This window comes from Oncorhynchus masou, chromosome 32 (assembly GCF_036934945.1).
Source record: "Oncorhynchus masou masou isolate Uvic2021 chromosome 32, UVic_Omas_1.1, whole genome shotgun sequence".
NCBI classification, from domain to species: domain Eukaryota; kingdom Metazoa; phylum Chordata; class Actinopteri; order Salmoniformes; family Salmonidae; genus Oncorhynchus; species Oncorhynchus masou.
This window is the reverse complement of record NC_088243.1, coordinates 12619568-12646943: the sequence shown is the minus strand read 5'-3', so window position 1 is coordinate 12646943 and position 27376 is coordinate 12619568. Positions and strand designations below refer to the sequence as shown.

The 27376-nt window shown below is 47.6% G+C and overlaps 1 protein-coding gene across 1 annotated transcript in view; it reads left to right on the top strand.

Moving 5' to 3' along the window:
* LOC135525598 (pleckstrin homology domain-containing family H member 1-like) overlaps positions 1 to 27376 on the top strand; it is a 77078-nt gene that overhangs the window by 36245 nt on the left and 13457 nt on the right. Inside the window, exons 6-30 of the mRNA XM_064953317.1 lie at positions 133 to 214; positions 622 to 1223; positions 2951 to 3023; positions 4146 to 4207; positions 4378 to 4587; positions 4776 to 4854; positions 5163 to 5248; positions 5367 to 5514; positions 5665 to 5804; positions 6622 to 6732; positions 7150 to 7236; positions 9388 to 9549; positions 10622 to 10702; positions 10851 to 11030; positions 11911 to 12022; positions 12419 to 12531; positions 17521 to 17697; positions 18810 to 18907; positions 19134 to 19311; positions 22204 to 22359; positions 22560 to 22657; positions 22751 to 22892; positions 23205 to 23350; positions 23710 to 23839; positions 25304 to 25387. Coding sequence (XP_064809389.1) covers positions 133 to 214; positions 622 to 1223; positions 2951 to 3023; positions 4146 to 4207; positions 4378 to 4587; positions 4776 to 4854; positions 5163 to 5248; positions 5367 to 5514; positions 5665 to 5804; positions 6622 to 6732; positions 7150 to 7236; positions 9388 to 9549; positions 10622 to 10702; positions 10851 to 11030; positions 11911 to 12022; positions 12419 to 12531; positions 17521 to 17697; positions 18810 to 18907; positions 19134 to 19311; positions 22204 to 22359; positions 22560 to 22657; positions 22751 to 22892; positions 23205 to 23350; positions 23710 to 23839; positions 25304 to 25387 — 3537 coding nt within the window. The remainder of the gene's footprint in view (positions 1 to 132; positions 215 to 621; positions 1224 to 2950; positions 3024 to 4145; positions 4208 to 4377; positions 4588 to 4775; positions 4855 to 5162; positions 5249 to 5366; positions 5515 to 5664; positions 5805 to 6621; positions 6733 to 7149; positions 7237 to 9387; positions 9550 to 10621; positions 10703 to 10850; positions 11031 to 11910; positions 12023 to 12418; positions 12532 to 17520; positions 17698 to 18809; positions 18908 to 19133; positions 19312 to 22203; positions 22360 to 22559; positions 22658 to 22750; positions 22893 to 23204; positions 23351 to 23709; positions 23840 to 25303; positions 25388 to 27376) is intronic.

The window sequence follows — 27376 nt, the reverse complement described above, 5'->3', positions numbered from 1 at the left end:
CAAAGATGAAGCTTTCTTTACATTAGCTAAAGTCAAACCCAAACCCAGCTTATGATCAGTTGTTAAAGACAAAGAGAACAGTTAACTCCAAACTGTCACTAATTGTCATCTTCTTTCTGCACTGTATTTCAGATGGAGATTGAGAACCAGCAGCTGAAAATGTCCAACCTGAAGCAGGCCGAACAGATTATGATGCTGGAGGACAAACTGCAAGGTGATCCTGATCCTCCTTCTACCACAGGAACTTTAGTTCATCTACCCAGCACCTCACCCTCTGAGGGAACCAAACTCCATTTTAACAACCAGCCAGCCGTTGTCACAGCATTAACTGTCATCACAGTTTTCAATTGTTATCCACCTAAAGTCATGCAAATGGTCTGGTTGAAGTGGCATAGGATATGTACGAGTGGTAGTATGTAGATGATCAAGAGGGGCCCAGCATAGAGCCCTGAGGCACACCACAGTCTCTGTTGCTTTGATAATATCAGAGCCTTATCACCTTAGTGATAGATGATTAGTAGTCAAGTGTGGGCCTATGTTCTACAGTACATGTTGTTATATTGTCAAAGGTTGCTGTTGTGTCTCTACATTGACTATATTTTTTCCCCTCTTGTCCAATAGCTCTCCTGGAGAAGCCTTCATCTCCCCTCCCCCCCACCTCTCCTTCCACAGACACCCACCAGGTACCCTCCAGCCCTCTGTACCCCTCATGCTGTCCTGGGACCCCAACTGTCCAGGAGGAGACAGGCTGGGGGAGACAGACAGGTCCAGGGGACAGAGCAGAGCAGCCCTGTAAACCCAGAGGAGACAGAGGAGACACAACAGGCCACGGCACTGTGACAGTAACCCTGCCAGACACTCCCTCTCTGGGCAGCAAGTGCAGGGAGGCTGGAGCTGGACCTGGTAGTCCTGTTCTAACCACTGGAGGCCAGGACCAACCACTAGGTAGCGCTACTCCCAGAGATCACTCCTCGGACGAGCTCAACAGCAGGTTCCGCTCCCAACGTCTCCACTCTTCCTCCTCTTCTTCTTCCTCCTCCTCATCTTCCTCTGCCTGTGAAACAACACAAGGTGGTCCCAGGACCCCTGATATCCTTACCTCCACCTCCATCCCCAAAAACCCACTCCTCTGCCGCTCTCCATCTAACTCCCACCCCTTCCAGACCCACACCCAGCCCCTGGCACTACCCTCCCATACTGGGACCAGCATGACCCTACCCAAGGTGTGTTAAGTTCTATGTATATGTATTTATGTATATATACACTACCGTGGGGTCACTTAGAAATGTCCTTGTTTTTGAAAGAACGGGACATTTTTTGTCCATTAAAATAACATCAAATTGATCAGAAATACAGTGTAGACATTGTTATTGTTGTAAATGACTATTGTAGCTGAAAATGGCTGATTTTTTATGAACTATCTAGACCCATTATCAGCAACCATCACCCCTGTGTTCCAATGGCATGTTGTGTTAGCTAATCCAAGTTTATCATTTTAAAAGGCTAATTGATCATTAGAAAACCCTTTTGCAATTATGTTAGCACAGCTGAAAACTGTTGTTCTGATTATAGAAGCAATAAAACTGGCCATCTTTAGACTAGTTGAGTATCTGGAACATCAGAATTTGTGGGTTTGATTAGAGGCTCAAAATGTCCAGAAACAAAGAACTTCTAAAACTTGTCAGTCTATTCTTGTTCTGAGAAATGAAGGCTATTCCATGTGAGAGATTGCCAAGAAACTGAAGATCTCGTACAATGCTGTGTACTAGTCCCTTCACAGAACAGCACAAACTGGTTCTAACCAGAATAGAAAGAGGAGTGTGAGGCCACAGTGCAGACTCAACAGATCAAATGACAGATTTCCACCGGTCTAATGTCCATTGCTCGTGTTTCTTGTCCCAAACAAGTTTCAAATCAAAATCAAATCAAACTTTATTTGTCACGTGCCGAATATAACACGTGTAGACTTTACCGTGAAATCCTCACTTACAAGCCCTTAATCAACAGTGCAGTTCAAGAAGTGTTTAGAAAATATTTACCAAGTAGACTCAAATAAAATTAATAATAAAAAGTAACACAATAAGAATTACAATAACGAGGCTACATACAGGGGGCACCGGTACCGAGTCAGTGTGTGGGGGTGCAGGCCAGTTGAGGTAATTTGTACATGTAGGTGGGGGTGAAGTGACTATGCATAGGCAATAAACAGCGAGTAGCAGCAGTGTACAAGTGGGGGGGTCAATGTAAATTGTCCGGTGGCGATTTTATTAATTGTTCAGCAGTCTTATGGCTTATGTCTCCCTGTAGCGCTGTCTAAGGCGTCTCACAGTACGGACATTGCAATTTATTGCCCTGGCCACATCTGCAGTCCTCATGCCTCCTTGCAGCATGCCTAAGGCACATTCACGCAGATGAGCAGGGACCCTGGGCATCTTTCTTTTGGTGTTTTTCAGAGTCAGTAGAAAGGCCTCTTTAATGTCCTAAGTTTTCAGAACTGTGACCTTAATTGCCTACCGTCTGTAAGCTGTTAGTGACTTAACGACCGTTCCACAGGTACCTGTTCATTAATTGTTTATGGTTCATTGAACAAGCATGGGAAACAGTGTTCAAACCCTTTACAATAAAGATCTGTGAAGTTATTTGGATTTTTACGAATTATCTTTGAAAGACAGGGTCCTGAAAAAGGGACATTTCTTTTTTTGCTGAGTTGATATATATATTAACGTGGCCCTCTACACCTGTAGTTATGGTACTCTCTCTCCATTCCTTGTATTTGTACACAAGCCGTACAATTATTGTTAGTGTTTGACTGTGCCAATGTGTGATGGCTGCTCTAGAGCGTGATGTTATCAGTCAGTAAACTTAGTTGAACTTGAACCTCATCAATCAATCAGCCAATCAATCAAATGTCAATCAATAATGTAATCTATCTTTGTTTGTGAACTAACAGGTGCGGACCCCTCTGACCCCGCGAGACAGCATCCAGCTGCTGAAGAAACACTACAGTCAGCCCCAACCTGGAGGTGTGGACCGGCTACACCACCTCATCGTCCCCAGTCAGTCCCAGCCTGGAGGTGTGGACCGGCTACACCACCCCAACGTCCCCAGTCAGCCCCAACCTGGAGGTCTGGACCGGCTACACCACCCCAACGTCCCCAGTCAGCCCCAACCTGGAGGTGTGGACCGGCTACACCACCTCAACGTCCCCAGTCAGCCCCAACCTGGAGGTGTGGACCGGCTACACCACCTCAACGTCCCCAGTCAGCCCCAACCTGGAGGTGTGGACCGGCTACACCACCCCAACGTCCCCAGTCAGCCCCAGCCTGGAGGTGTGGACCGGCTACACCACCCCAACGTCCCCAGTCAGCCCCAACCTGGAGGTGTGGACCGGCTACACCACCCCAACGTCCCCAGTCAGCCCCAACCTGGAGGTGTGGACCGGCTACACCACCTCAACGTCCCCAGTCAGCCCCAACCTGGAGGTGTGGACCGGCTACACTACCTCAACGTCCCCAGTCAGCCCCAACCTGGAGGTGTGGACCGGCTACACCACCTTAACGTCCCCAGTCAGCCCCAACCTGGAGGTGTGGACCGGCTACACCACCCCAACGTCCCCAGTCAGCCCCAACCTGGAGGTGTGGACCGGCTACACCAACCCAACGTCCCCAGTCAGCCCCAACCTGGAGGTGTGGACCGGCTACACCACCCCAACGTCCCCAGTCAGCCCCAACCTTTAGGTGTGGACCGGCTACACCACCTCAACGTCCCCAGTCAGCCCCAACCTGGAGGTGTGGACCGGCTACACCACCCCAACGTCCCCAGTCAGTCCCAACCTGGAGGTGTGGACCGGCTACACCACCCCAACGTCCCCAGTCAGCCCCAACATGGATGTGTGGACCGGCTACACCACCTCAACGTCCCCTGTCAGCCCCAACCTGGAGGTGTGGACCGGCTACACCACCTCAACGTCCCCAGTCAGCCCCAACCTGGAGGTGTGGACCCGCTACACCACCCCAACGTCCCCAGTCAGCCCCAACCTGGAGGTGTGGGCCGGCTACACCACCCCAACGTCCCCAGTCAGCCCCAACCTGGAGGTGTGGACCGGCTACACCACCCCAACGTCCCCAGTCAGCCCCAACCTTTAGGTGTGGACCGGCTACACCACCTCAACGTCGCCATAGACATCATGACTGCTTCCAGCACCCAGGTAAAGGGGTGAGCATGCTCACCTCTATCCTGTAGTGTAGAAACAGTGAGATTGTGCTTCAAGTCAACAGTCGGTCACATAACAACGATAAAAAGGTACCCGTCTGCACTCAGTTGATTTAGATGCAATTGAAGTAAATGCTTCTTTTCTTTCATCTTTGCACCCTGCAGAGCCTTGCGTCTCCCTCCACCTGCAGTCACTTCCTGGTGGAGACAGATATAGATGATGGGCTGCCTGACAGTATGGAGGGAGTGGTAGAGGGGGCAGAGGGTCCTCCCCAGGAAGGAGTGTCGTTTGTTGGGTTGGCTGAGGGTCTGGAACTGCTGGATCCTGAGGTTCTGAAACCCCCCACCCCACCTCTTCACCGCTTGCCCTCCTGGGTATGACAGAGACAGAGAGAGAGAGAGAGAGAGAGAGACAGAGAGAGAGCTTGTGGAGTGCTCTTTGCCGTAGTCTCATATCTGTGTATGTGTGTGTTCCTGTTGTTGTGAGCAGTCAAAGTAATGTTATAAAACACTACGCTTCATACACACACTCATGCTTACACAATGATCTATGTGCTCTACAGGAGAGCCGTATCTATGCTGTGGCCAAGTCAGGGATGACAGTATCGGAGACGACCACTGGAGCCAGAGGTCCTGGTCCAGGTGAGTTGCCTACCATGCTGATGTTGGAGAGGACTGTCTGGAGGAATCTCAATTGCACTTCCTTGTTTCCTCACGAGGAATCAATCCCTCTGTATCTGTAGTGGAACATTATGGGGCCTGTCACATCTTCCTATCTGAGGGGGCTAAGTAACACCTGTGCAGGTGTGATCTGGGAAGCTTTAAGGAGCTCTTTAAAGAGATGTGTTAGAGCAGAACCCTGCTGTGATGAAAGGATAGGACCTACACACAGTAAGACAGACTATAATTATAAATCTCGCTGCATCACAAAAATCTCGTGTTTTCTGCAGGAAAACCACAGTACCCTGCCGCAGGACCATTCACTCACCTGATTTACAAGAACATCACTGTACCCGTGTATACCACACTGAAAGGGGTAAGTACCGTACTCTACAGCAGCTCAAACTGTGTCCAACTGACAATAACATATCCACTCCCTATGGACTGTGGTATGTGCTGAGGAATATCTAAACGTGCCTTCTGTCTGTCTGCAGAAAGCCACTCAGATCAGCAGTGTGCCCCTGCATGATGATGACTCTGGTTCGGAGGATGACAGTGGCTCTCTGGCCAGCCTCAGGACCTCCACCCTGGGCCCAGAAAGGAAGGGCAGCACCCCCGGGAGCCCCCGTGCCGTCAAGAGGGGTGAGAGGGTTTACTTTACTTTAATTCTTTTTTTTTTGGTTCCCTTTAAAAAGTACAATATAACATATAACACAAGGTACGCGCAAATAAGACTGTGAATCACCTGAATGATCTGTTCCTGTTTGGACTTCTGACCTTTGATCCCTCCAGGTGTGTCCATGTCATCCATTAGCTCTGAAAGTGACTACGCCATCCCTCCTGATGCCTACTCCCTGGAATCTGACTACTCTGAGCCAGAACACAAAGTCCAGAGAACATCTTCATACTCCTGCGAGAGCCTGCGAGAGCCTGTGAGTGACCATTTACAGTACAATATGGTGCAGTACAGTACCATGCACTAGCGACAATAGAATATAAGATACATTACATTTTACATTTAAGTCATTTAGCAGACGCTCTTATCCAGAGCGACTTACAAATTGGTGAATTCACCTTCTGACATCAGTGGAACAGCCACTTTACAATAGTGCATCTAAATCATTTAAGGGGGGGTGAGAAGGATTGCTTTATCCTATCCTAGGTATTCCTTGAAGAGGTGGGGTTTCAGGTGTCTCCGGAAGGTGGTGATTGACTCCGCTGTCCTGGCGTCGTGAGGGAGTTTGTTCCACCATTGGGGGGCCAGAGCAGCGAACAGTTTTGACTGGGCTGAGCGGGAACTGTACTTCCTCAGTGGTAGGGAGGCGAGCAGGCCAGAGGTGGATGAACGCAGTGCCCTTGTTTGGGTGTAGGGCCTGATCAGAGCCTGGAGGTACTGCGGTGCCGTTCCCCTCACAGCTCCGTAGGCAAGCACCATGGTCTTGTAGCAGATGCGAGCTTCAACTGGAAGACAGTGGAGAGAGCGGAGGAGCGGGGTGACGTGAGAGAACTTGGGAAGGTTGAACACCAGACGGGCTGCGGCGTTCTGGATGAGTTGTAGGGGTACAAGGATACAAGGATACAAGGATCCCTTCTACGTCACTGTAGATTCACTAGGACTGTTCAGCTGTACTGAGCAGCTGTAAAGGACAACGTGAAAATAAACTATCCAAGCCCGCAAAGTATGGTTGAGGTTGGCACGACAGTGAAAATGGTAAGTGAGTCATGTGCTGTGTGTGTCCCCATGTACAGGAGATGCTGGAGAAGTCAGGCTACCTGCTGAAGATGGGCAGTCAGGTTAAAGCCTGGAAGAGACGCTGGTTCCTCCTGAGGAACGGAGAGATCTTCTACTACAAGTCTCCGGTGAGTCTCCATGAGTCGTCACTGTCTTCTTGATCACTGTCTTCTCTGACAGAATTATTACAATGGCAGGAAATGACCACCCTGGGCTTTATACCTGTTCAGAAAACACACACCAGGTGGCAGTATGCACCCTTTCAGTTTGTTTACCAACTCATATATATATATATAACTCATAGAAGTAGTAGAAGAAGAAAATGGACTACTTCAAAATGGAGATGGGCTCAATGGCGCTGCCCGTGCTCTCACAGATGCCATCATGGGACCGATACAGTAATGCAATGTCTATCTAAGTCTATGGCTGAATCAGTACAACTGGGGTTGGTTGGAAAAGAGTATTTCTCCAGGAACACGGTTGGAGAGCCATGGTTTATTCTGTAATGCAAACTCCCTCCTATGGTCTTTGTCCTGGTCTTTCAGAGCGATGTGATACGGAAGCCTCAGGGTCAGATGGAGCTGAACTCTTCCTGTCGTATCGCCCGTGGAGAAGGAGCACAGACCTTCCAGGTGAGTGACAGTGATGACCAGTGGAGGCTGCTGGGGGGAGGACGACTCATAATAGTGGCTGGAATGGAGTCAATGGAGTCAAACACATCAAACATGTGGTTTCTATGTGCTTGGTAACGACTCCATTCCGACCATTATTATGAACCGTCCTCCCCTCAGCAGCCTCCACTGGGGAAGAGGTGTTTCATCTACTGTTACTGCTCGTTCTGCCACTTTCACCCCCAGAAGTAAATTGAGGTAGGTAGTTTGTTAGCGCACACAACATTTGGTTGTGGGTTCTGGGATTACCAGTACACACACACGCGCACACACACATGCACACACATCCTGCCCTCCCATCCCTAGCACCAAACTGGGTAAAAAAGAGAGATTGTCAGGTATGGAATGTTGTCTTCTGCAGCTGATACTCATCTCTACTAACATGGGGATGCTATCGCTGCCCACTCAGAGTGTGTGTGTCTTCTTGTGTACGTGCATATGTCTGTCCCTACCTGCATGTCTCTTTACAGGCATGTATTCACCCTGCATTTCTCTTCTCCTGTTCTAATCTTCTCCTGTTCTAATATTCTCCTGTTCTAATCTTCTCCTGCTCTAATATTCTCCTGTTCTAATCTTCTCCTGTTCTAATCTTCTCCTGTTCTAATCTTCTCCTGCTCTAATATTCTCCTGTTCTAATCTTCTCCTGTTCGAATCTTCTCCTGTTCTAATCTTCTCCTGTTCTAATCTTCTCCTGTTCTAATCTTCTCCTGCTCTAATATTCTCCTGTTCTAATCTTCTCCTGCTCTAATCTTCTCCTGCTCAAATCTTCTCCTGTTCTAATCTTCTCCTGTTCGAATCTTCTCCTGTTCGAATCTTCTCCTGTTCTAATCTTCTCCTGCTCTAATCTTCTCCTGCTCTAATCTTCTCCTGTTCTAATCTTCTCCTGCTCTAATCTTCTCCTGCTCTAATCTTCTCCTGCTCTAATCTTCTCCTGCCCTAATCTTCTCCTGTTCTACTATTCTCCTGTTCTAATCTTCTCCTGTTCTAATCTTCTCCTGCTCTAATCTTCTCCTGCTCAAATCTTCTCCTGTTCTAATCTTCTCCTGTTCTAATCTTCTCCTGCTCTAATCTTCTCCTGCTCTAATCTTCTCCTGTTCTAATCTTCTCCTGTTCTAATCTTCTCCTGCTCTAATCTTCTCCTGCTCTAATCTTCTCCTGCCCTAATCTTCTCCTGTTCTACTATTCTCCTGTTCTAACATTCTCCTGTTCTAATCTTCTCCTGTTCTAATCTTCTCCTGCTCTAATCTTCTCCTGTTCTAATCTTCTCCTGTTCTAATCTTCTCCTGCTCTAATCTTCTCCTGCTCTAATCTTCTCCTGCCCTAATCTTCTCCTGTTCTACTATTCTCCTGTTCTAATCTTCTCCTGTTCTAATCTTCTCCTGTTCTAATCTTCTCCTGCTCTAATCTTCTCCTGCTCTAATCTTCTCCTGTTCTAATCTTCTCCTGTTCTAATCTTCTCCTGCTCTAATCTTCTCCTGCTCTAATCTCCTCCTGCCCTAATCTTCTCCTGTTCTACTATTCTCCTGTTCTAATATTCTCCTGTTCTAATCTTCTCCTGCTCTAATCTTCTCCTGTTCTAATCTTCTCCTGCTCTAATCTTCTCCTGTTCTAATCTTCTCCTGTTCTAATCTTCTCCTGCTCTAATCTTCTCCTGCTCTAATCTTCTCCTGCCCTAATCTTCTCCTGTTCTAATCTTCTCCTGCTCTAATCTTCTCCTGTTCTAATCTTCTCCTGTTCTACTATTCTCCTGTTCTAATCTTCTCCTGCTCTAATCTTCTCCTGCCCTAATCTTCTCCTGTTCTAATCTTCTCCTGCTCTAATCTTCTCCTGTTCTAATCTTCTCCTGTTCTACTATTCTCCTGTTCTAATCTTCTCCTGTTCTAATCTTCTCCTGCTCTAATCTTCTCCTGCTCTAATCTTCTCCTGCCCTAATCTTCTCCTGTTCTACTATTCTCCTGCTCTAATCTTCTCCTGCTCTAATCTTCTCCTGCCCTAATCTTCTCCTGTTCTAATCTTCTCCTGCTCTAATCTTCTCCTGTTCTAATCTTCTCCTGTTCTACTATTCTCCTGTTCTAATATTCTCCTGTTCTAATCTTCTCCTGCTCTAATCAGTTGATAACAGAGAAGAAGACATTATTTCTGACGGCTGACTCTCCCAACATCTTGGAGGAGTGGATCAGAGTTCTACAGAACATCTTCAAAGTCCAAGCCAGCAGCCCCATCGCCATGGAGACCACCACCGCCAAACCCACCGTGAGGGGCTGGCTCACTAAGGTCAGGGGTCACTGGACTGGGCCTATGGAGGGTTATGGAGATGAGAAACAGACAACATGTTTAGGGTGATTGGCCTTAGCAAGACGGGGTACAGAAGTGCTTATCTTGATCACATAATGATTGAGATGGGACAAGGAAATCCCAGCCGGCCAAACCCTCCCCCAATCTGGACGAAGCTCGGCCAATTGTGAGCCGTCTCATGGATCTCCCAGCTGTGACACAGCCTGGGATCGAGCCCGGGTCTGTAGTGGCGCCTCAAGTACAGCAATGCAGTGCCTTAGACCGCTGCGCCAGGCCCCCAAAACACAGTTTTAATGGAAACTTTTAACTTGCCTATTTAATGGAAGCTTTTAACTTGCCTTTTAGATGGAAGGACAACTCTTATTACAAAGGCAATACAGCTATTCTCACCCAATATCTATTATATCAACAATATGTTTCTTATTAGGACACAGTAAAGTTTAACCTAGCCATTCTTCACACTGTAAGAAAAAGAGACTGTCACAGATTGGCGGAAGGCTTTCACTTCAGGCAGATTCCTGGACAACTAATTCACGATGTGACACGGCTAGAGTTAGGACCCCTTACTGATCAGGGGATGATGATGTTTGAGTGATAGCCCCCCTTCTCTACAGTCAGTATGGTTGAGACTGGGGCTAGGAGACCCCTAGATCACAGAGGTGTGTGATGACTGACAGATCAACTATCTGTAAAGAAGCTTTCATCTCTACACTATGACATTATGCACCTCAGAACTCTGGAGTGATGGAGTTGGTTCACTACATCTCTCTCTGCATATTTGACCTTCGACCCTGATGAAGAGATGTACAGCTAGGATTATGAGTCATGAGATGAATCCAGTAGTCCACACACATCCACTCTCTACTGCAGCCTGCTGTTCAAATTAGAAATATTATATACAGTCTGAGTGGTATTGAATCTATAAACCTCACGCATTCTCCTCTGTCTCTCTCTATCTCTCTCACGCACTCTCACGCACTCTCTCTCTTCTCTGTCTCTCGCTCTCCCTCTCTCTCTTCTCTTTCTCTCACACTCTGTCTCTCTCCTCCAGGTGAAGCATGGCCACTCTAAGCTGGTATGGTGCTCTCTGGTCAGCAAGGTCTTCTATTATTACAGGAACCAGGATGACAAGGTTAAAATTCCTCCTAAATTTACCTTCATTATGTCAGTGTCATTACTGTTGACAGTCTATATCTGTAGTATAACTGAATATCATTATATTATATACACACACTCTAACTGTGTGTGTGTGTATACTGTATGCGTTTGTCACCTCTCAGCTCCCCCTAGGCCAGCTGCGGATGCGTGAGGCGGTGGTGGAGGAGGTGGACAGGTCATGTGACTCTGACGAGGACTACGAGGCCAGTGGGCGTGGCTTCTTGTCATCTCACTGTACCCTAGTTGTCCACCCCAGAGAGCAGAGCCCCACCTACCTGCTCATAGGGACCAAGCAAGAGAAGGTACAGCACCTGTAAACTACACTACCCATATACACCCTCACTGCAAGACAAGGTACAGCACCCCTAAACTACACTACCCATACACCCCCTCACTGTAAGACAAGGTACAGCACCCCTAAACTACACTACCCATATACCCCCTCACTGTAAGACAAGGTACAGCACCCCTAAACTACACTACCCATACATCCCCTCACTGTAAGACAAGGTACAGCACCCCTAAACTACACGACCCATATACCCCCTCACTGTAAGACAAGGTACAGCACCCCTAAACTACACTACCCATACACCCCCTCACTGTAAGACAAGGTACAGCACCCCTAAAATACACTACCCATATACTCCCTCACTGTAAGACAAGGTACAGCACCCCTAAACTACACTACCCATACACCCCCTCACTGTAAGACAAGGTACAGCACCCCTAAACTACACTACCCATATACCCCCTCACTGTAAGACAAGGTACAGCACCCCTAAACTACACTACCCATATACCCCCTCACTGCAAGAGAAGGTACAGCACCCCTAAACTACACTACCCATATACCCCCTCACTGCAAGAGAAGGTACAGCACATTTAAACTACACTACCCATATACCCCCTCACTGCAAGGGAAGGTACATCACTCTAAAACTACACTACCCATACACCCCTTCACCTACTTGCTCATAGGTACCAAGCAAGAGAAGGTACAGTACTCTAAAACTAAACTACCCATAACCCCCCCACCCCACCCCACCTACCTGCTCATAGGCACCAAGTGAATGTACAGCACTCTAAAAATACACTTATTCAAACACCCCTAATTTCCCATAATTGTAAGTTACAACCCACAGACTTACCTCCATTATCTCCTCCATCCTTTCTGTACAGGACACCTGGCTGTACCACCTGACAGTCGCGGCAGGCAGCAGTGCCAGCTTCAAGGTGGGCACAGAGTACGAGCAGCTGGTCGGGAACCTCCTAGACGTAGAGGGAGATCCAGGTAAGTCATCTAATCATTCAACTCAGTCTGTCTGTCAACACCACAGACAAGTACACTACTTGAGAAGGTTAATGTCTAGCAATGCCTTGAAGATAGACTAGTGGTTAACAGACTGGTCTAGCACGTGCTATACTGTATCACATAAGGTTTCACATTCAGTCAGTAGCTCTTTCAAAGTTACATTAACCAGGGCAGACTACTGAAATCTCTTGATCCAGTCTGCAATCTGCAGTTAGTGTTAATGACTGTTTCTGGTCAATCTGTGTATGTGTGTCTGTCTGTCTGTGTGTCTGTCTGTCTGTCTGTCTGTCTGTCTGTCTGTCTGTCTGTCTGTCTGTCTGTCTGTCTGTCTGTCTGTCTGTCTGTCTGTCTGTCTGTCTGTCTGTCTTCTCTCAGACTCTGCGTTGTGGAGGAGTGAGTCTCTATGTTTCTGTAAAGACGGCCTGCGCTCCCCTCTCACCACTCTACCCTCTGAAGCTCTGCAGACTGAAGCCCTCAAACTCTTCAAGGTCGGTCCCTTCATTACTTACTCTTCCTTTGTATTTCTTCAAATCCCTGTGTCTTTCTCTTCTCCTGTCTGCTGATCTGACGGAGACCCCCAGCCTGTCTGTCTGTTAGGGGCTTCCCCTTCTCTGTCCATCACCCCCCTCTCCTCTTGGATGTGCTCCATGCCCCTCCACGCTACCGCCACTCACAGATCAAAGCCTCGGAGGCTCATTAGAAGTGTGGAAGAGAGATAATGTTCCTCTTGTCCTTGTTCTTGTTAGGGGGTCAGAGACCGTCTCTGTGTATGTAATAGTTGGAGGAGGGAGTGGGACAGACAGACAGCACAGTGGGATTGGGACAGGGGAAGGGAGTGGGACATGGGAAGGGAGTGGGACAGGGGAAGGGAGTGGGACAGGGGAAGGGAGTGGGACATGGACAGGGAATGGGACATGGGCAGGGAGTGGGACAGGGGAAGGGAGTGGGACATGGGCAGGGAGTGGGACAGACAGACAGCACAGCGGGATTGGGACAGGGGAAGGGAGTGGGACATGGGCAGGAAGTGGGACAGGGAGAGGGGCAGGGATAGGGAGTGGGACAGACAGACATCACAGCGGGATTGGGACAGGGAAAGGGAGTGGGACATGGGCAGTGAGTGGGACAGGGACAGGGATAGGGAGTGGGACAGACAGACAGCACAGCGGGATTGGGACAGGGGAAGGGAGTGGGACAGGTAGAGGGACAGGGATAGGGAGTGGGACAGACAGACAACACAGCGGGATTGGGACAGGGGAAGGGAGTGGGACATGGGCAGGGAGTGGGACAGGGAGTGGGATAGACAGACAGCACAGCGGGATTGGGACAGGGGAAGGGAGTGGGACATGGGAAGGGAGTGGGACAGGGAGAGGGACAGGGATAGGGAGTGGGACAGAGGAAGGGAGTGGGACATGGGCAGGGAGTGGGACAGGGATAATGACAGTGAGACAAGGCCAGGGATAGGGAGTGGGAGAGGGATAATGACTGTGACAGGGATACGGACAGGGAGTGGGACAGGGATAATGAGTGTGACATGGATACGGACAGGGAGTGGGACAGGGATAAAGAGTTTGACAGGGACAGGGAGTGGGACAGGGAGTGGGACAGGGATAAAGAGTGTGACAGGGACAGGGAGTGGGACAGGGATAAGGAGTGTGACAGGGATAGGGAGTGGGACAGGGATAATGAGTGTGACAGGGACAGGGACAGGGACAGGGAATGGGACAGGGATAGGGAGTGAGACAGGGAGGGGACAGGGGGTGGGACACAGAGTGGGACAGGGACAGGGAGTGAGATAGACAGGGATGGGATGAGAAGTGTGACAGGGACAGGGAGTGAGACAAACAGGGATACGGACAGGGATAAAGAGTGTGACAGGGACAGGGAGTGGGACAGGGAGTGGGACAGGGATAAAGAGTGTGACAGGGACAGGGAGTGGGACAAGGATAAGGAGTGTGACAGGGACAGGGAGTGGGACAGGGATAATGAGTGTGACAGGGATAGGGAGTGGGACAGGGATAAAGAGTGTGACAGGGACAGGGAGTGGGACAGGGACAGGGAGTGGGACAGGGATAAAGAGTTTGACAGGGACAGGGAGTGGGACAGGGATAAAGAGTGTGACAGGGACAGGGAGTGGGACAGGGATAAGGAGTGTGACAGGGACAGGGAGTGGGACAGGGATAAGGAGTGTCAAAAAACAATGACCATTTCTCTAAACCAGTGGCATATGGGCTTTTTAGGTGAGCGCCAATGGCACCTTTTGATAAGCAGTGCCTACTTTGTCAAAGGCAGGGACGCAAAATATCAATATTGTCCATTCCCAGCGTGCCTCTCCAGGGTTCTGTTGGAGAGGTGCATCTCTGCAGTGCTCCACCAACGTTCTGTCAGAAAAATGGTCTAACATAAATCATATAGGTATAGGATATGGTAGAAAGAGTATGTGGCCTTTTCTGTAGCCGACAGGCTGGAGATATAATGTATGACAATGTAATGAGACAGACACTTTTTACATCATGCAGGTTTCTCCGATCAAATAGCCTAACTTAAATGGTTGTTTTTTTGGTCCTGTCCGGACCGGCCGTCTTTTTTTATTGAAATCTGGACCGGCCTTGAGTTCCATGTCCACAGATGTAAATCTTAACCAATCATAGACATATATTTTAGGTAAAGATTTTGTTCGGTCTGGACCGGTCTTGATTTAGTTCAAACATCGACATCTATAAATTATGTATTTTTGGACCTTCATTCAGAACTGAAAATTAACTTAATTTCAACATTCGGGTAAAATATGTATTTTCAACGTCATTTTGCTTACGGGGACTATTCTAGTTTTGCAGGGTTATTTGAATAGGGTGGCAGAATGGCCAGGTCCGGACTTTCATTACTATAGCTCTGTTTGAGGGGTGGTCTGCAATACGAACATAATTGACTTTATGTTCATAATCTTACCTTTTATTATACCTCATGGTTGTTGTATTGTCAAGAACAAACATGTAAGTAAACATTTAGTTGGACGGTTTATGCCATATGTTTCCCGTACATACGACTAATACCACTTGGAACTCTATCTCTATGTATTTCTGCCTCCACCTTCTGGTTGTAAACAGGTATAACACTGACATGGCTTGAGCTCGTTAAAGATTCATTGACTACATTGAGCTCGTTAAAGATTGATTGACTACATTGAGCTCGTTAAAGATTGATTGACTACATTGAGCTCGTTAAAGATTGATTGACTACATTGCAGTCTGACTGCACAGAGCCACTGATGTACAAATCAACCTTCATAAAATACATCCGAAATGACAACTCATTATAATAATTTATTTAATTGAAGCGCTTTTCTCACACCCAAAAGTGATCAAGATTAGTGATTATGTGACCAAGACTAGACTAGTGATTATGTGATCAAGACTAGTGATTATGTGATCAAGACTAGTGATCATGTGATCAAGACTAGTGATTGTGTGATCAAAGACTAGTGATCAGCCCCTTGCTTAAACTGATCCCCATGAACATGCTGCTTCTATTGTTTCTCAACATATATCACGATCATTGCAGGTAGCAGATGTTTTGAAAGAGCTGCAAAACCTGGACCCGTACAAATCAGCTGGGCTTGACAATCTGGACCCTCTATTTCTGAAACTATCTGCCGCCATTGTCGCAACACCTGTTACCAGCCTGTTCAACCTCTCTTTCATATTGTCTGAGATCCCCAAGGACTGGAAAGCTGCCGCAGTCATCCCCCTCTTCAAAGGGGGAGACACCCTGGACCCAAACTGTTACAGACCTATATCCATCCTGCCCTGCCTATCTAAGGTCTTCGAAAGCCAAGTCAACAAACCGTACCTTCTCCGCTGTGCAATCTGGTTTCCGAGCCGGTCACGGGTGCACCTCAGCCACGCTCAAGGTACTAAATGATATCATAACCGCCATCGATAAAAGACAGTACTGTGCCGCCGTCTTCATCGACCTGGCCAAGGCTTTCGACTCTGTCAATCACCATATTCTTATCGGCAGACTCAGTAGCCTCGGTTTTTCTAATGACTGCCTTGCCTGGTTCATCAACTACTTTGCAGACAGAGTTCAGTGTGCCAAATCGGAGGGCATGCTGTCCGGTCCTCTGGCAGTCTCTATGGGGGTGCCACAGGGTTCAATTCTCGGGCCGACTCTTTTCTCTGTATATATCAATGATGTTGCTCTTGCTGCGGGCGATTCCCTGATCCACCTCTACGCAGACAACACCATTCTGTATACTTCCGGCCCTTGGACACTGTGCTATCTTACCTCCAAACGAGCTTCAACGCCATACAACACTCCTTCCGTGGCCTCCAACTGCTCTTAAACTCTAGTAAAACCAAATGCTTTTCAACCGTTCGCTGCCTGCACCCGCACGCCTGACGAGCATCACCACCCTGGATGGTTCCGACCTAGAATATGTGGACATCTATAAGTACCTAGGTGTCTGGCTCGACTGTAAACTCTCCTTCCAGACTCATATCAAATATCTCCAATCGAAAATCAAATCTAGAGTCGGCTTTCTATTTCGCAACAAAGCCTCCTTCACTCACGCCGCCAAACTTACCCTAGTAAAACTGACTCTATCCTACCGATCCTCGACTTCGGCGATGTCATCTATAAAATAGCTTCCAATACTCTACTCAGCAAACTGGATGCAGTTTATCACAGTGACATCCATTTTGTTACGAAAGCACCTTACACCACCCACCACTGCGACCTGTATGCTCTAGTCGGCTGGCCCTCGCTACATATTCATCACCAGACCCACTGGCTCCAGGTCATCTACAAGTCCATGCTAGGTAAAGCTCCGCCTTATCTTAGTTTACTGGTCACGATGGCAACACCCACCCGTAGCACGCGCTCCAGCAGGTGTATCTCACTGATCATCCCTAAAGCCAACACCTCATTTGGCCGCCTTTTGTTCCAGTTCTCTGCTGCCTGTGATTGGAACGAATTGCAAAAATCGCTGAAGTTGGAGACTTTTATCTCCCTCACCAACTTCAAACATCTGCAATCTGAGCAGCTAACCGATCGCTGCAGCTGTACATAGTCTATCGGTAAATAGCCCACCCATTTTACCTACCTCATCCCCATATTGTTTATATTTATTTACTTTTCTGCTCTTTTGCACACCAGTATCTCTACCTGTACATGACCATCTGATCATTTATCACGCCAGTGTTAATCTGCAAAATTGTAATTATTCGCCTATCTCCTCATGTCTTTTGCACACAATGTATATAGACTCTTTTTTTCTTTCCACTGTGTTATTGACTTGTTTATTGTTTACTCCATGTGTAACTCTGTGTTGTCTGTTCACACTGCTATGCTTTATCTTGGCCAGGTCGCAGTTGTAAATGAGAACTTGTTCTCAACTAGCCTACCTGGTTAAATAAAGGTGAAATAAAAAATAATAATATAAGGTAAAACCTTCCCTCTTTCATCCTTCCTTTCTTCAGTCCTGTCAGCTGTTCATCAACGTACTGGTGGAGTCTCCCTCCATTGACTACCACATGTCCCTGGCCCAGAATGCATTGCAGGTGTGTCTGACACACCCAGAGCTCCAGAACGAGATGTACTGTCAGCTGATTAAACAGACCAACCGCCGCACACCACACAACTCCTCCCTCACTCAGGTACGTTACATACCACACAACTCCTCCCTCACTCAGGTACGTTACACACCTCAACTCCTCCCTCACTCAGGTACGTTACACACCACACAACTCCTCCCTCACTCAGGTACATTACACACCTCAACTCCTCCCTCACTCAGGTACGTTACACACCTCAACTCCTCCCTCACTCAGGTACGTTACACACCACACAACTCCTCCCTCACTCAGGTACGTTACACACCTCAACTCCTCCCTCACTCAGGTACCTTACACACCACACAACTCCTCCCTCACTCAGGTACGTTACACACCTCAACTCCTCCCTCACTCAGGTACGTTACACACCACACAACTCCTCCCTCACTCAGGTACGTTACACACCTGAACTCCTCCCTCACTCAGGTACGTTACACACCACACAACTCCTCCCTCACTCAGGTACGTTACACACCTCAACTCCTCCCTCACTCAGGTACGTTACACACCTCAACTCCTCCCTCACTCAGGTACGTTACACACCACACAACTCCTCCCTCACTCAGGTACGTTACACACCACACAACTCCTCCGTCACTCTGGTACGTTACACACCTCAACTCCTCCCTCACTCAGGTACGTTACACACCACACAACTCCTCCCTCACTCAGGTACGTTACACACCACACAACTCCTCCCTCACTCAGGTACGTTACACACCTCAACTCCTCCCTCACTCATGTCTGTATAAGCCTGGCCCTGAAGCTGAAATTACCCCCTAGTCCCTACCCCCTAGTCCCTACCCCCTAGTCCCTACCACCTAGTCCCTACCCCCTAGTTGTTACCCCCTAAGCACTTGTGGAGATCTGAGAAGATTCAATAGGTATGAGTAATATTACTACAATAACAGCTGGTCTTTCAGAAGCAAAGAGGAAGGTTCAACTTTATTGTTTATTCCTCCCACTTATCACTTTGTATCTAGGGATGTTATGTTACCTGTCATAGTTAGTTTTTTCTCAGGTATTGTTTACATTGTAGTGATCTGTCTGTCTGTCTGTCTGTCTGTCTGTCTGTCTGTCTGTCTGTCTGTCTGTCTGTCTGTCTGTCTGTCTGTCTGTCTGTCTGTCTGTCTGTCTGTCTGTCATCTCCTCAGTGCTGGCAGCTGTTGGCTGTGTGTGTGGCTCTCTTTCTGCCTCAGCAACACTACCTGTGGTACCTGAGACAGTACCTGCAGCGTCATGCAGACCCCAGGTACACACACACCATCCTTACTTTCCTGAGCAGAAACCATCAAACCTTCACAATGATGACCCCCCTCCCTCTCTCTCTCTCTCACACACTGTCTATGTCTGTGTCTCTCTTTCTCTCCGTCTGACTGTCTGTCTGTCCGGCTGTCTCTCGCTCTCGTTCTCTCTCTCTCTCTCTGTATCTCTCTCACACACTCTCTCTCTGCATCTCTCTGTCTCCATGTGTGTAGGAGTGAGGTGGGGAAGTATGCTGTGTACTGTCAGAGGTCTGTAGAGCGTACCTTGCAGAATGGAGAGAGAGAGGCAAAACCATCACGTATGGAGGTCCTGTCTATCCTGCTGAGGAACCCTTACCACCACTCACTACCCTTCAGCATCCCTGTCCACTTTATGAACATCACCTACCAGGTAACACACATGTACGCACACATTCACCTACCAGGTAACACAGACACATACCTACCAGGTAACCCACACACACTCACCTACCAGGTAATACAGACACACTAACCTACCAGGTAACCCACACACACTCACCTACCAGGTAATACAGACACACTCACCTACCAGGTAATACAGACACACTAACCTACCAGGTAACACAGACACACTCACCTATGAAGTAACACAGACACACTAACCTACCAGGTAACACAGACACACTAACCTACCAGGTAACACAGACACTCACCTACCAGGTAACACAGACACACTAACCTACCAGGTAATACAGACACACTAACCTACCAGGTAACACAGACACACTCACCTATGAAGTAACACAGACACACTAACCTACCAGGTAACACAGACACACTAACCTACCAGGCAACACAGACACACCTACCAGGTAACACAGACACACTAACCTACCAGGTAACACAGACACTCACCTACCAGGTAACACAGACACACTAACCTACCAGGTAACACAGACACACTAACCTACCAGGTAACACAGACACACTAACCTACCAGGTAACACAGACACACTAACCTACCAAGTAACACAGACACACTAACCTACCAAGTAACACAGACACACCTACCAGGCAACACAGACACACCTACCAGGTAACACAGACACACTAACCTACCAGGTAACACAGACACTCTAACCTACCAGGTAACACAGACACACTAACCTACCAGGCAACACAGACACACCTACCAGGTAACACAGACACACTAACCTACCATGCAACACAGACACACTAACCTACCAAGTAACACAGACACACTAATCTACCAGGTAACACAGACACACTAACCTACCAGGTAACACAGACACACTAATCTACCAGGTAACACAGACACACTAACCTACCAAGTAACACAGACACACTAATCTACCAGGTAACACAGACACACTAACCTACCAGGTAACACAGACACACTAATCTACCAGGTAACACAGACACACTAACCTACCAAGTAACACAGACACACTAACCTACCAAGTAACACAGACACACCTACCAGGCAACACAGACACACCTACCAGGTAACACAGACACACTAACCTACCAGGTAACACAGACACTCTAACCTACCAGGTAACACAGACACACTAACCTACCAGGCAACACAGACACACCTACCAGGTAACACAGACACAATAATCTACCAGGTAAAACAGACACAATAATCTACCAGGTAACACAGACACACTAACCTACCAGGCAACACAGACACACTAACCTACCAGGTAACACAGACACACCTACCAGGTAACACAGACACAATAATCTACCAGGTAACACAGACACAATAATCTACCAGGTAACACAGACACATTTCAGTAATAATTTTTCAGTGAGCCCTCCTGTCCAGTCCAGTCTCCGAGGTGGTGGGGTTCAATAGTTCCTCCAACCACACAATCACACATCCGCATGCACACAAACACACACACACATACCCACACAATCACACATCCGCATGCACACAAACACACACACACATACCCACACAATCACACATCCGCAAGCACACAAACACACACACACATACCCACACAATCACACATCCGCATGCACACAAACACACACACACATACCCACACAATCACACATCCGCAAGCACACAAACACACACACACATACCCACACAATCACACATCCGCATGCACACAAACACAAACACACATACCCACACAATCACACATCCGCATGCACACAAACACACACACACATACTCACACAATCACACATCCGCATGCACACAAACACACACACCCACACAATCACACATCCGCATGCACACAAACACACACACACATACCCACACAATCACACATCCGCATGCACACACACACACACACACACATACCCACACAATCACACATCCGCAAGCACACAAACACACACACACATACCCACACAATCACACATCCGCATGCACACAAACACACACACCCATACCCACACAATCACACATCCGCATGCACACAAACACACATACCCACACAATCACACATCCGCATGCACACAAACACACACACACATACCCACACAATCACACATCCGCATGCACACAAACACACACACACATACCCACACAATCACACATCCGCATGCACACAAACACACACACACATACCCACACAATCACACATCCGCAAGCACACAAACACACACACACATACCCACACAATCACACATCCGCATGCACACAAACACACACACCCACACAATCACACATCCGCATGCACACACACACACACACACATACCCACACAATCACACATCCGCATGCACACAAACACACACACACACATACCCACACAATCACACATCCGCAAGCACACAAACACACACACACATACTCACACAATCACACATCCGCATGCACACAAACACACACACCCATACCCACACAATCACACATCCGCATGCACACAAACACACACACACATACCCACACAATCACACATCCGCATGCACACAAACACACACACACATACCCACACAATCACACATCCGCATGCACACAAACACACACACACATACCCACACAATCACACATCCGCATGCACACAAACACACACACACATACCCACACAATCACACATCCGCAAGCACACAAACACACACACACATACCCACACAATCACACATCCGCATGCACACAAACACACACACCCACACAATCACACATCCGCATGCACACACACACACACACACCCACACAATCACACATCCACATGCACACACACACAACCACAGAGTCACACACAGTCACACACACTTGTCATTCATGCCATGTCTCAGTGACCCCCATCCCGTCCTACCTGTCCTTTAGGTGGTAGGCTTTGATGGCTCCACCACAGTAGATGAGTTCCTGAGCACCCTGACCCAGAGGGTGGGCATGAGGAAACCACACCTGTCAGGCTTCGCTCTCTTCACGGACGACCCCTCAGGGAGAGACCTGGAGCACTGCCTGCAGCCCAGCGTCAAAGTACGTGTGGACCAACACTCGCTCATGACTGTAGCTGGCCATGGATTGCAGCACACACAACCTCACTTGTTAGTGCCTGTGACTAAGTATAAGACAGTAAACCGAAGGGGTAGAGTGGATCAGAACATGGATTTAGGGAATAATGTACGAGGGGCCAGAGTCTGCCTGTTAAATGACTGACCCCTCACCCCTGCCAACAGATCTGTGATGTCATCTCCAAGTGGGAACAGGCCCTGAAAGAACTGCATCCTGGGAAATACGAGGGCACACGCATCGTCCGTCTGATGTACAAGAGCAGGTAGGATTGACCTTGTTTTAGTTGACTCCATCCATAGAGATGAAGACCAGCTGCTGACATCATGCGTTGACCAGTGTGACGTCTGTTGTGTAGGTTGTGTTTACGGGCCCAGGCTAAAGGAGAGACAGAGCGTGAGCGCCTCCTGCTGACCTACCAGGTGAATGACGAGGTCCACCAGGGACACTTCCCTGTCAACAAGGAGCTGGCTCTGGAAGTGGCTGCTCTCATGGCACAGGTGGGCAGTGGTTTTGGAGAGAAGAGGGGCATTATGGGTACTGTAGTACATAGTGTTGGAGGGATGGAGGGGACTGACGGGGACAGTATGAGGGGTACAGGTATGTGTGTCTTGGGTTATGCTGTGTGAACAGCAGATTATATACCTGCACATTAAGGTTTGTTTGTGACCACAATGGTCTTTCACCTTATTGTGTAATTTTCTATTATTCTGTTTTTGCACACCTGTGTTTTTAAAATTGTCAGACAAAAATGACTACAAATAGAAAAATGTATAATAAAACCAATAGTTAAAATGACCCTCCCTCCCCAGGTGGAGCATGGGGATCTGGACCGTCCAGCCCCCTCCTCTGCTAGCTGCAGCTCTCCTCAGCCCAAAACCCAACAAATCCTCTTACAGGCCCTGGGACGCTTCTACCCCAAGCACTACAAACAAGACTGCAGCATGGACCAGCTCAGGTAATAATAATAGAAAAACACCCACACCCACCCACACACACACATTCCCGCACACACACACCCAACCACCCATGCACACACACATGCATACACCCACCCATGCACACACACACACACACACACTCACACACACACACACACACACACACACACACACACACACTCACACACACACACACACACACACACACACACACACACACATACACCCAAACCCCCCCCCACACACACATACACCCACCCACCCACACCCACACACACTTGACAAAAAGGGAGCTAAATTTGCTCTCCTGTTATTTATTCAATAATGAGTTATAAACTACTTACAAATGAATAATTGATCCTCTATCTCCCCTCAGAGATCTATCGGAGCGTCTGGCCACTAAGTGGTCAGTCCTGCGCGGCTGCAGTGCCTCAGAGTGTGTCAGAATCTACCTGACCGTTGCCAGGAAGTGGCCGTTGTTCGGTGCCAAGCTCTTCCATGCTAAGGTTAGTGGGAATGGAAGAAGATTCTGTATTCTGTATTCTACCAGAAGTGTCCAGTATAGAGTGTATGTGGTGCTGTATGTTTACAGCTTTAGCTGTATTCTACCAGAAGTGTCCAGTATAGAGTGTATGTGGTGCTGTATGTTTACAGCTTTAGCTGTATTCTACCAGAAGTGTCCAGTATAGAGTGTATGTGGTGCTGTATGTTTACAGCTTTAGCTGTATTCTACCAGAAGTGTCCAGTATAGAGTGTATGTGGTGCTGTATGTTTACAACTTTCCTGAATCTGTATTCTACCAGAAGTGTCCAGTATAGAGTGTATGTGGTGCTGTATGTTTACAGCTTTCCTGAATCTGTATTCTACCAGAAGTGTCCAGTATAGAGTGTATGTAGTGCTGTATGTTTACAGCTTTCCTGAATCTGTATTCTACCAGAAGTGTCCAGTATAGAGTGTATGTAGTGCTGTATGTTTACAGCTTTCCTGAATCTGTATTCTACCAGAAGTGTCCAGTATAGAGTGTATGTGGTGATGTATGTTTACAGCTTTCCTGATTCTGTATTCTACCAGAAGTGTCCAGTATAGAGTGTATGTGGTGCTGTATGTTTACAGCTTTAGCTGTATTCTATCAGAAGTGTCCAGTATAGAGTGTGTGTGGTGCTGTATGTTTACAGCTTTAGCTGTATTCTACCAGAAGTGTCCAGTATAGAGTGTATGTGGTGCTGTATGTTTACAACTTTATCTGTATTCTACCAGAAGTGTCCAGTATAGAGTGTATGTGGTGCTGTATGTTTACAGCTTTAGCTGTATTCTACCAGAAGTGTCCAGTATAGAGTGTATGTGGTGCTGTATGTTTACAGCTTTAGCTGTATTCTACCAGAAGTGTCCAATATAGAGTGTATGTGGTGCTGTATGTTTACAGCTTTCCTGAATCTGTATTCTATCAGAAGTGTCCAGTATAGAGTATATGTGGTGCTGTATGTTTACAGCTTTAGCTGTATTCTACCAGAAGTGTCCAGTGTAGAGTGTATGTGGTGCTGTATGTTCACAGCTTTCCTGAATCTGTATTCTACCAGAAGTGTCCAGTATAGAGTGTATGTGGTGCTGTATGTTTACAGCTTTCCTGATTCTGTATTCTACCAGAAGTGTCCAGTATAGAGTGTATGTGGTGCTGTATGTTTACAGCTTTAGCTGTATTCTACCAGAAGTGTCCAGTATAGAGTGTATGTGGTGCTGTATGTTTACAGCTTTCCTGAATCTGAGTTGGGTGTCTCCAGCGACTTGGAAGATATCTCTATAATCAAATAGATGTTGTGGTCCTCTTTCCTTTTGAAAGGCCTGCTATTTCAGTATTTACTCAGAGCAGAGTCCCATTCCAATAGAAACCTATGTTAATGCAGATATACCTGTATCTAGTATTATCTGTGTGTCTACAAAAGTCCATACCTCTACCCTGTCTCTGTCTGCAGCCTTTTCCCCTGTCGTCTGTAGAGCAGTCCCAGGTCTGGTTAGCTGTCAATGAGGATGGACTGTGTGTGCTTGACTATACCATGGTAAGTGTCTGTTTAGGTAGCTGTTTGTACGTCTGCTTCCTTAGCGCATTTACCATACTTCAAGTGATTATGCAAAGGTTTCATAGCATGCTGGCCTAAAATCCAACTACTGTGTGGTATTACTGGTACTAAATGTGTCCAGAAGAGGGCGTATTTCAGTGATTGAGTAGTGATCAAGGGACTGCCATCAGAAGTGAGCTCTAGATATCTGAATAGAATATTTCAATATCATTACTAATTCTGAATACAAAATCAAAGCCAAGCAACCTCTCAGAATCCAACCAGACTTTTATCGTTTTGTTATTCTTGTTATTTTTTTCAGGCTAAACAAGTATTTGATTCAGATCACTCAAACTTAAGGTTTGGGATTTATTTTTACCAGTCTTGGCCAGGACACAGAGACTTGTTGAACTACTGGTGTGGAATGATTTTCTGCTACAATGTTTGAAACACCAGATCCCCACCGGGAAACAGAAACTGGTCAACGCCAATCTCTGATTTGACACTCATACCCGGGTTCATATACTATTTGAAATCATTTCAAATACTTAAGCAGGACTTGATTGACCTTGCCTGGGTTAAAGGAAACAAAAAACAATATCAAAAAGTGCAAATCCCGCCCATCTGACACTCATGGCAGGCTAGAACAAACACTTAATGTATTTGAAAGATTTCAAATAGTATTTGAACCCAGGCCTGGGTCTACCCAGAGAGATCCAAACGTTGACTGAGATATAAACAAAGTTAGACCTAAAACACTAGTCATTTCTGGTGTGGTGTCTTTTCATGCTCCAATACATTCACTAGTTCTTAGGAACATTTGAAATAAAGCCGCAGAAATAATGTTGTGCTGCTACATTGCCTCTTGCTGAATTTGCCTCTTGAGAAAACAATAACACGAAACCAATTTCCGAAACATTGTGGCCTGTATCAGGAAGAGAGATGACGTATAGAATGTATTATACAAGAGACAAAATTCACAAATTCGACAGCACAACGACAGAGTCATGTCTCAAGTGTAAAACTAATAATGACTCAACAAGCCATGCTTTCTGGGAATGCTACGAAGTCCAGAAGTTGTGGGTGGAGCGAGAAAGTCGGCTGTCAGAAATATTACAATGTAAACACACTTTTCATCTGTCTGCATATTTCAAAACATGGCATATGGGGGTGTAGTGAGATACACATGGATGGAGGTGTGACCAGGCACTATGGATGGAGGTGTGACCAGGCACTAGAGATGGAGGTGTGACCAGGCACTAGAGATGGAGGTGTGACCAGGCACTATGGATGGAGGTGTGACCAGGCACTAGAGATGGAGGTGTGACCAGGCACTAGAGATGGAGGTGTGACTAGGCACTAGGGATGGAGGTGTGACCAGGCACTAGAGATGGAGGTGTGACCAGGCACTAGGGATGGGGTGGTGACCAGACACTAGGGATGGAGGTGTGACCAGGCACTAGAGATGGAGGTGTGACCAGGCACTAGGGATGGAGGTGTGACTAGGCACTAGGGATGGAGGTGTGACTAGGCACTAGGGATGAGGGTGTGACCAGGCACTAGGGATGGAGGTGTGACCAGGCACTAGAAATGGAGGTATGACCAGGCACTAGGGATGGAGGTGTGACCAGGCACTAGGGATGGAGGTGTGACCAGGCACTAGGGATGGAGGTGTGACCAGGCACTAGGGATGGAGGTGTGACCAGGCACTAGGGATGGAGGTTTGACCAGGCACTAGGGATGGATGTGTGACCAGGCACTAGGGATGGAGGTGTGACCAGGCACTAGGGATGGAGGTGTGACCATGCACTAAGGATGGAGGTGTGACCAGGCACTAGCGATGGAGGTATAACCAGGCACTAGGGATGGAGGTGTGACCAGGCACTAGGGATGGAGGTGTGACCAGGCACTAGGGATGGGGTTGTGAGCAGGCACTAGGGATGGAGGTGTGACCAGGCACTAGTGATGGAGGTGTGACCAGGCACTAGG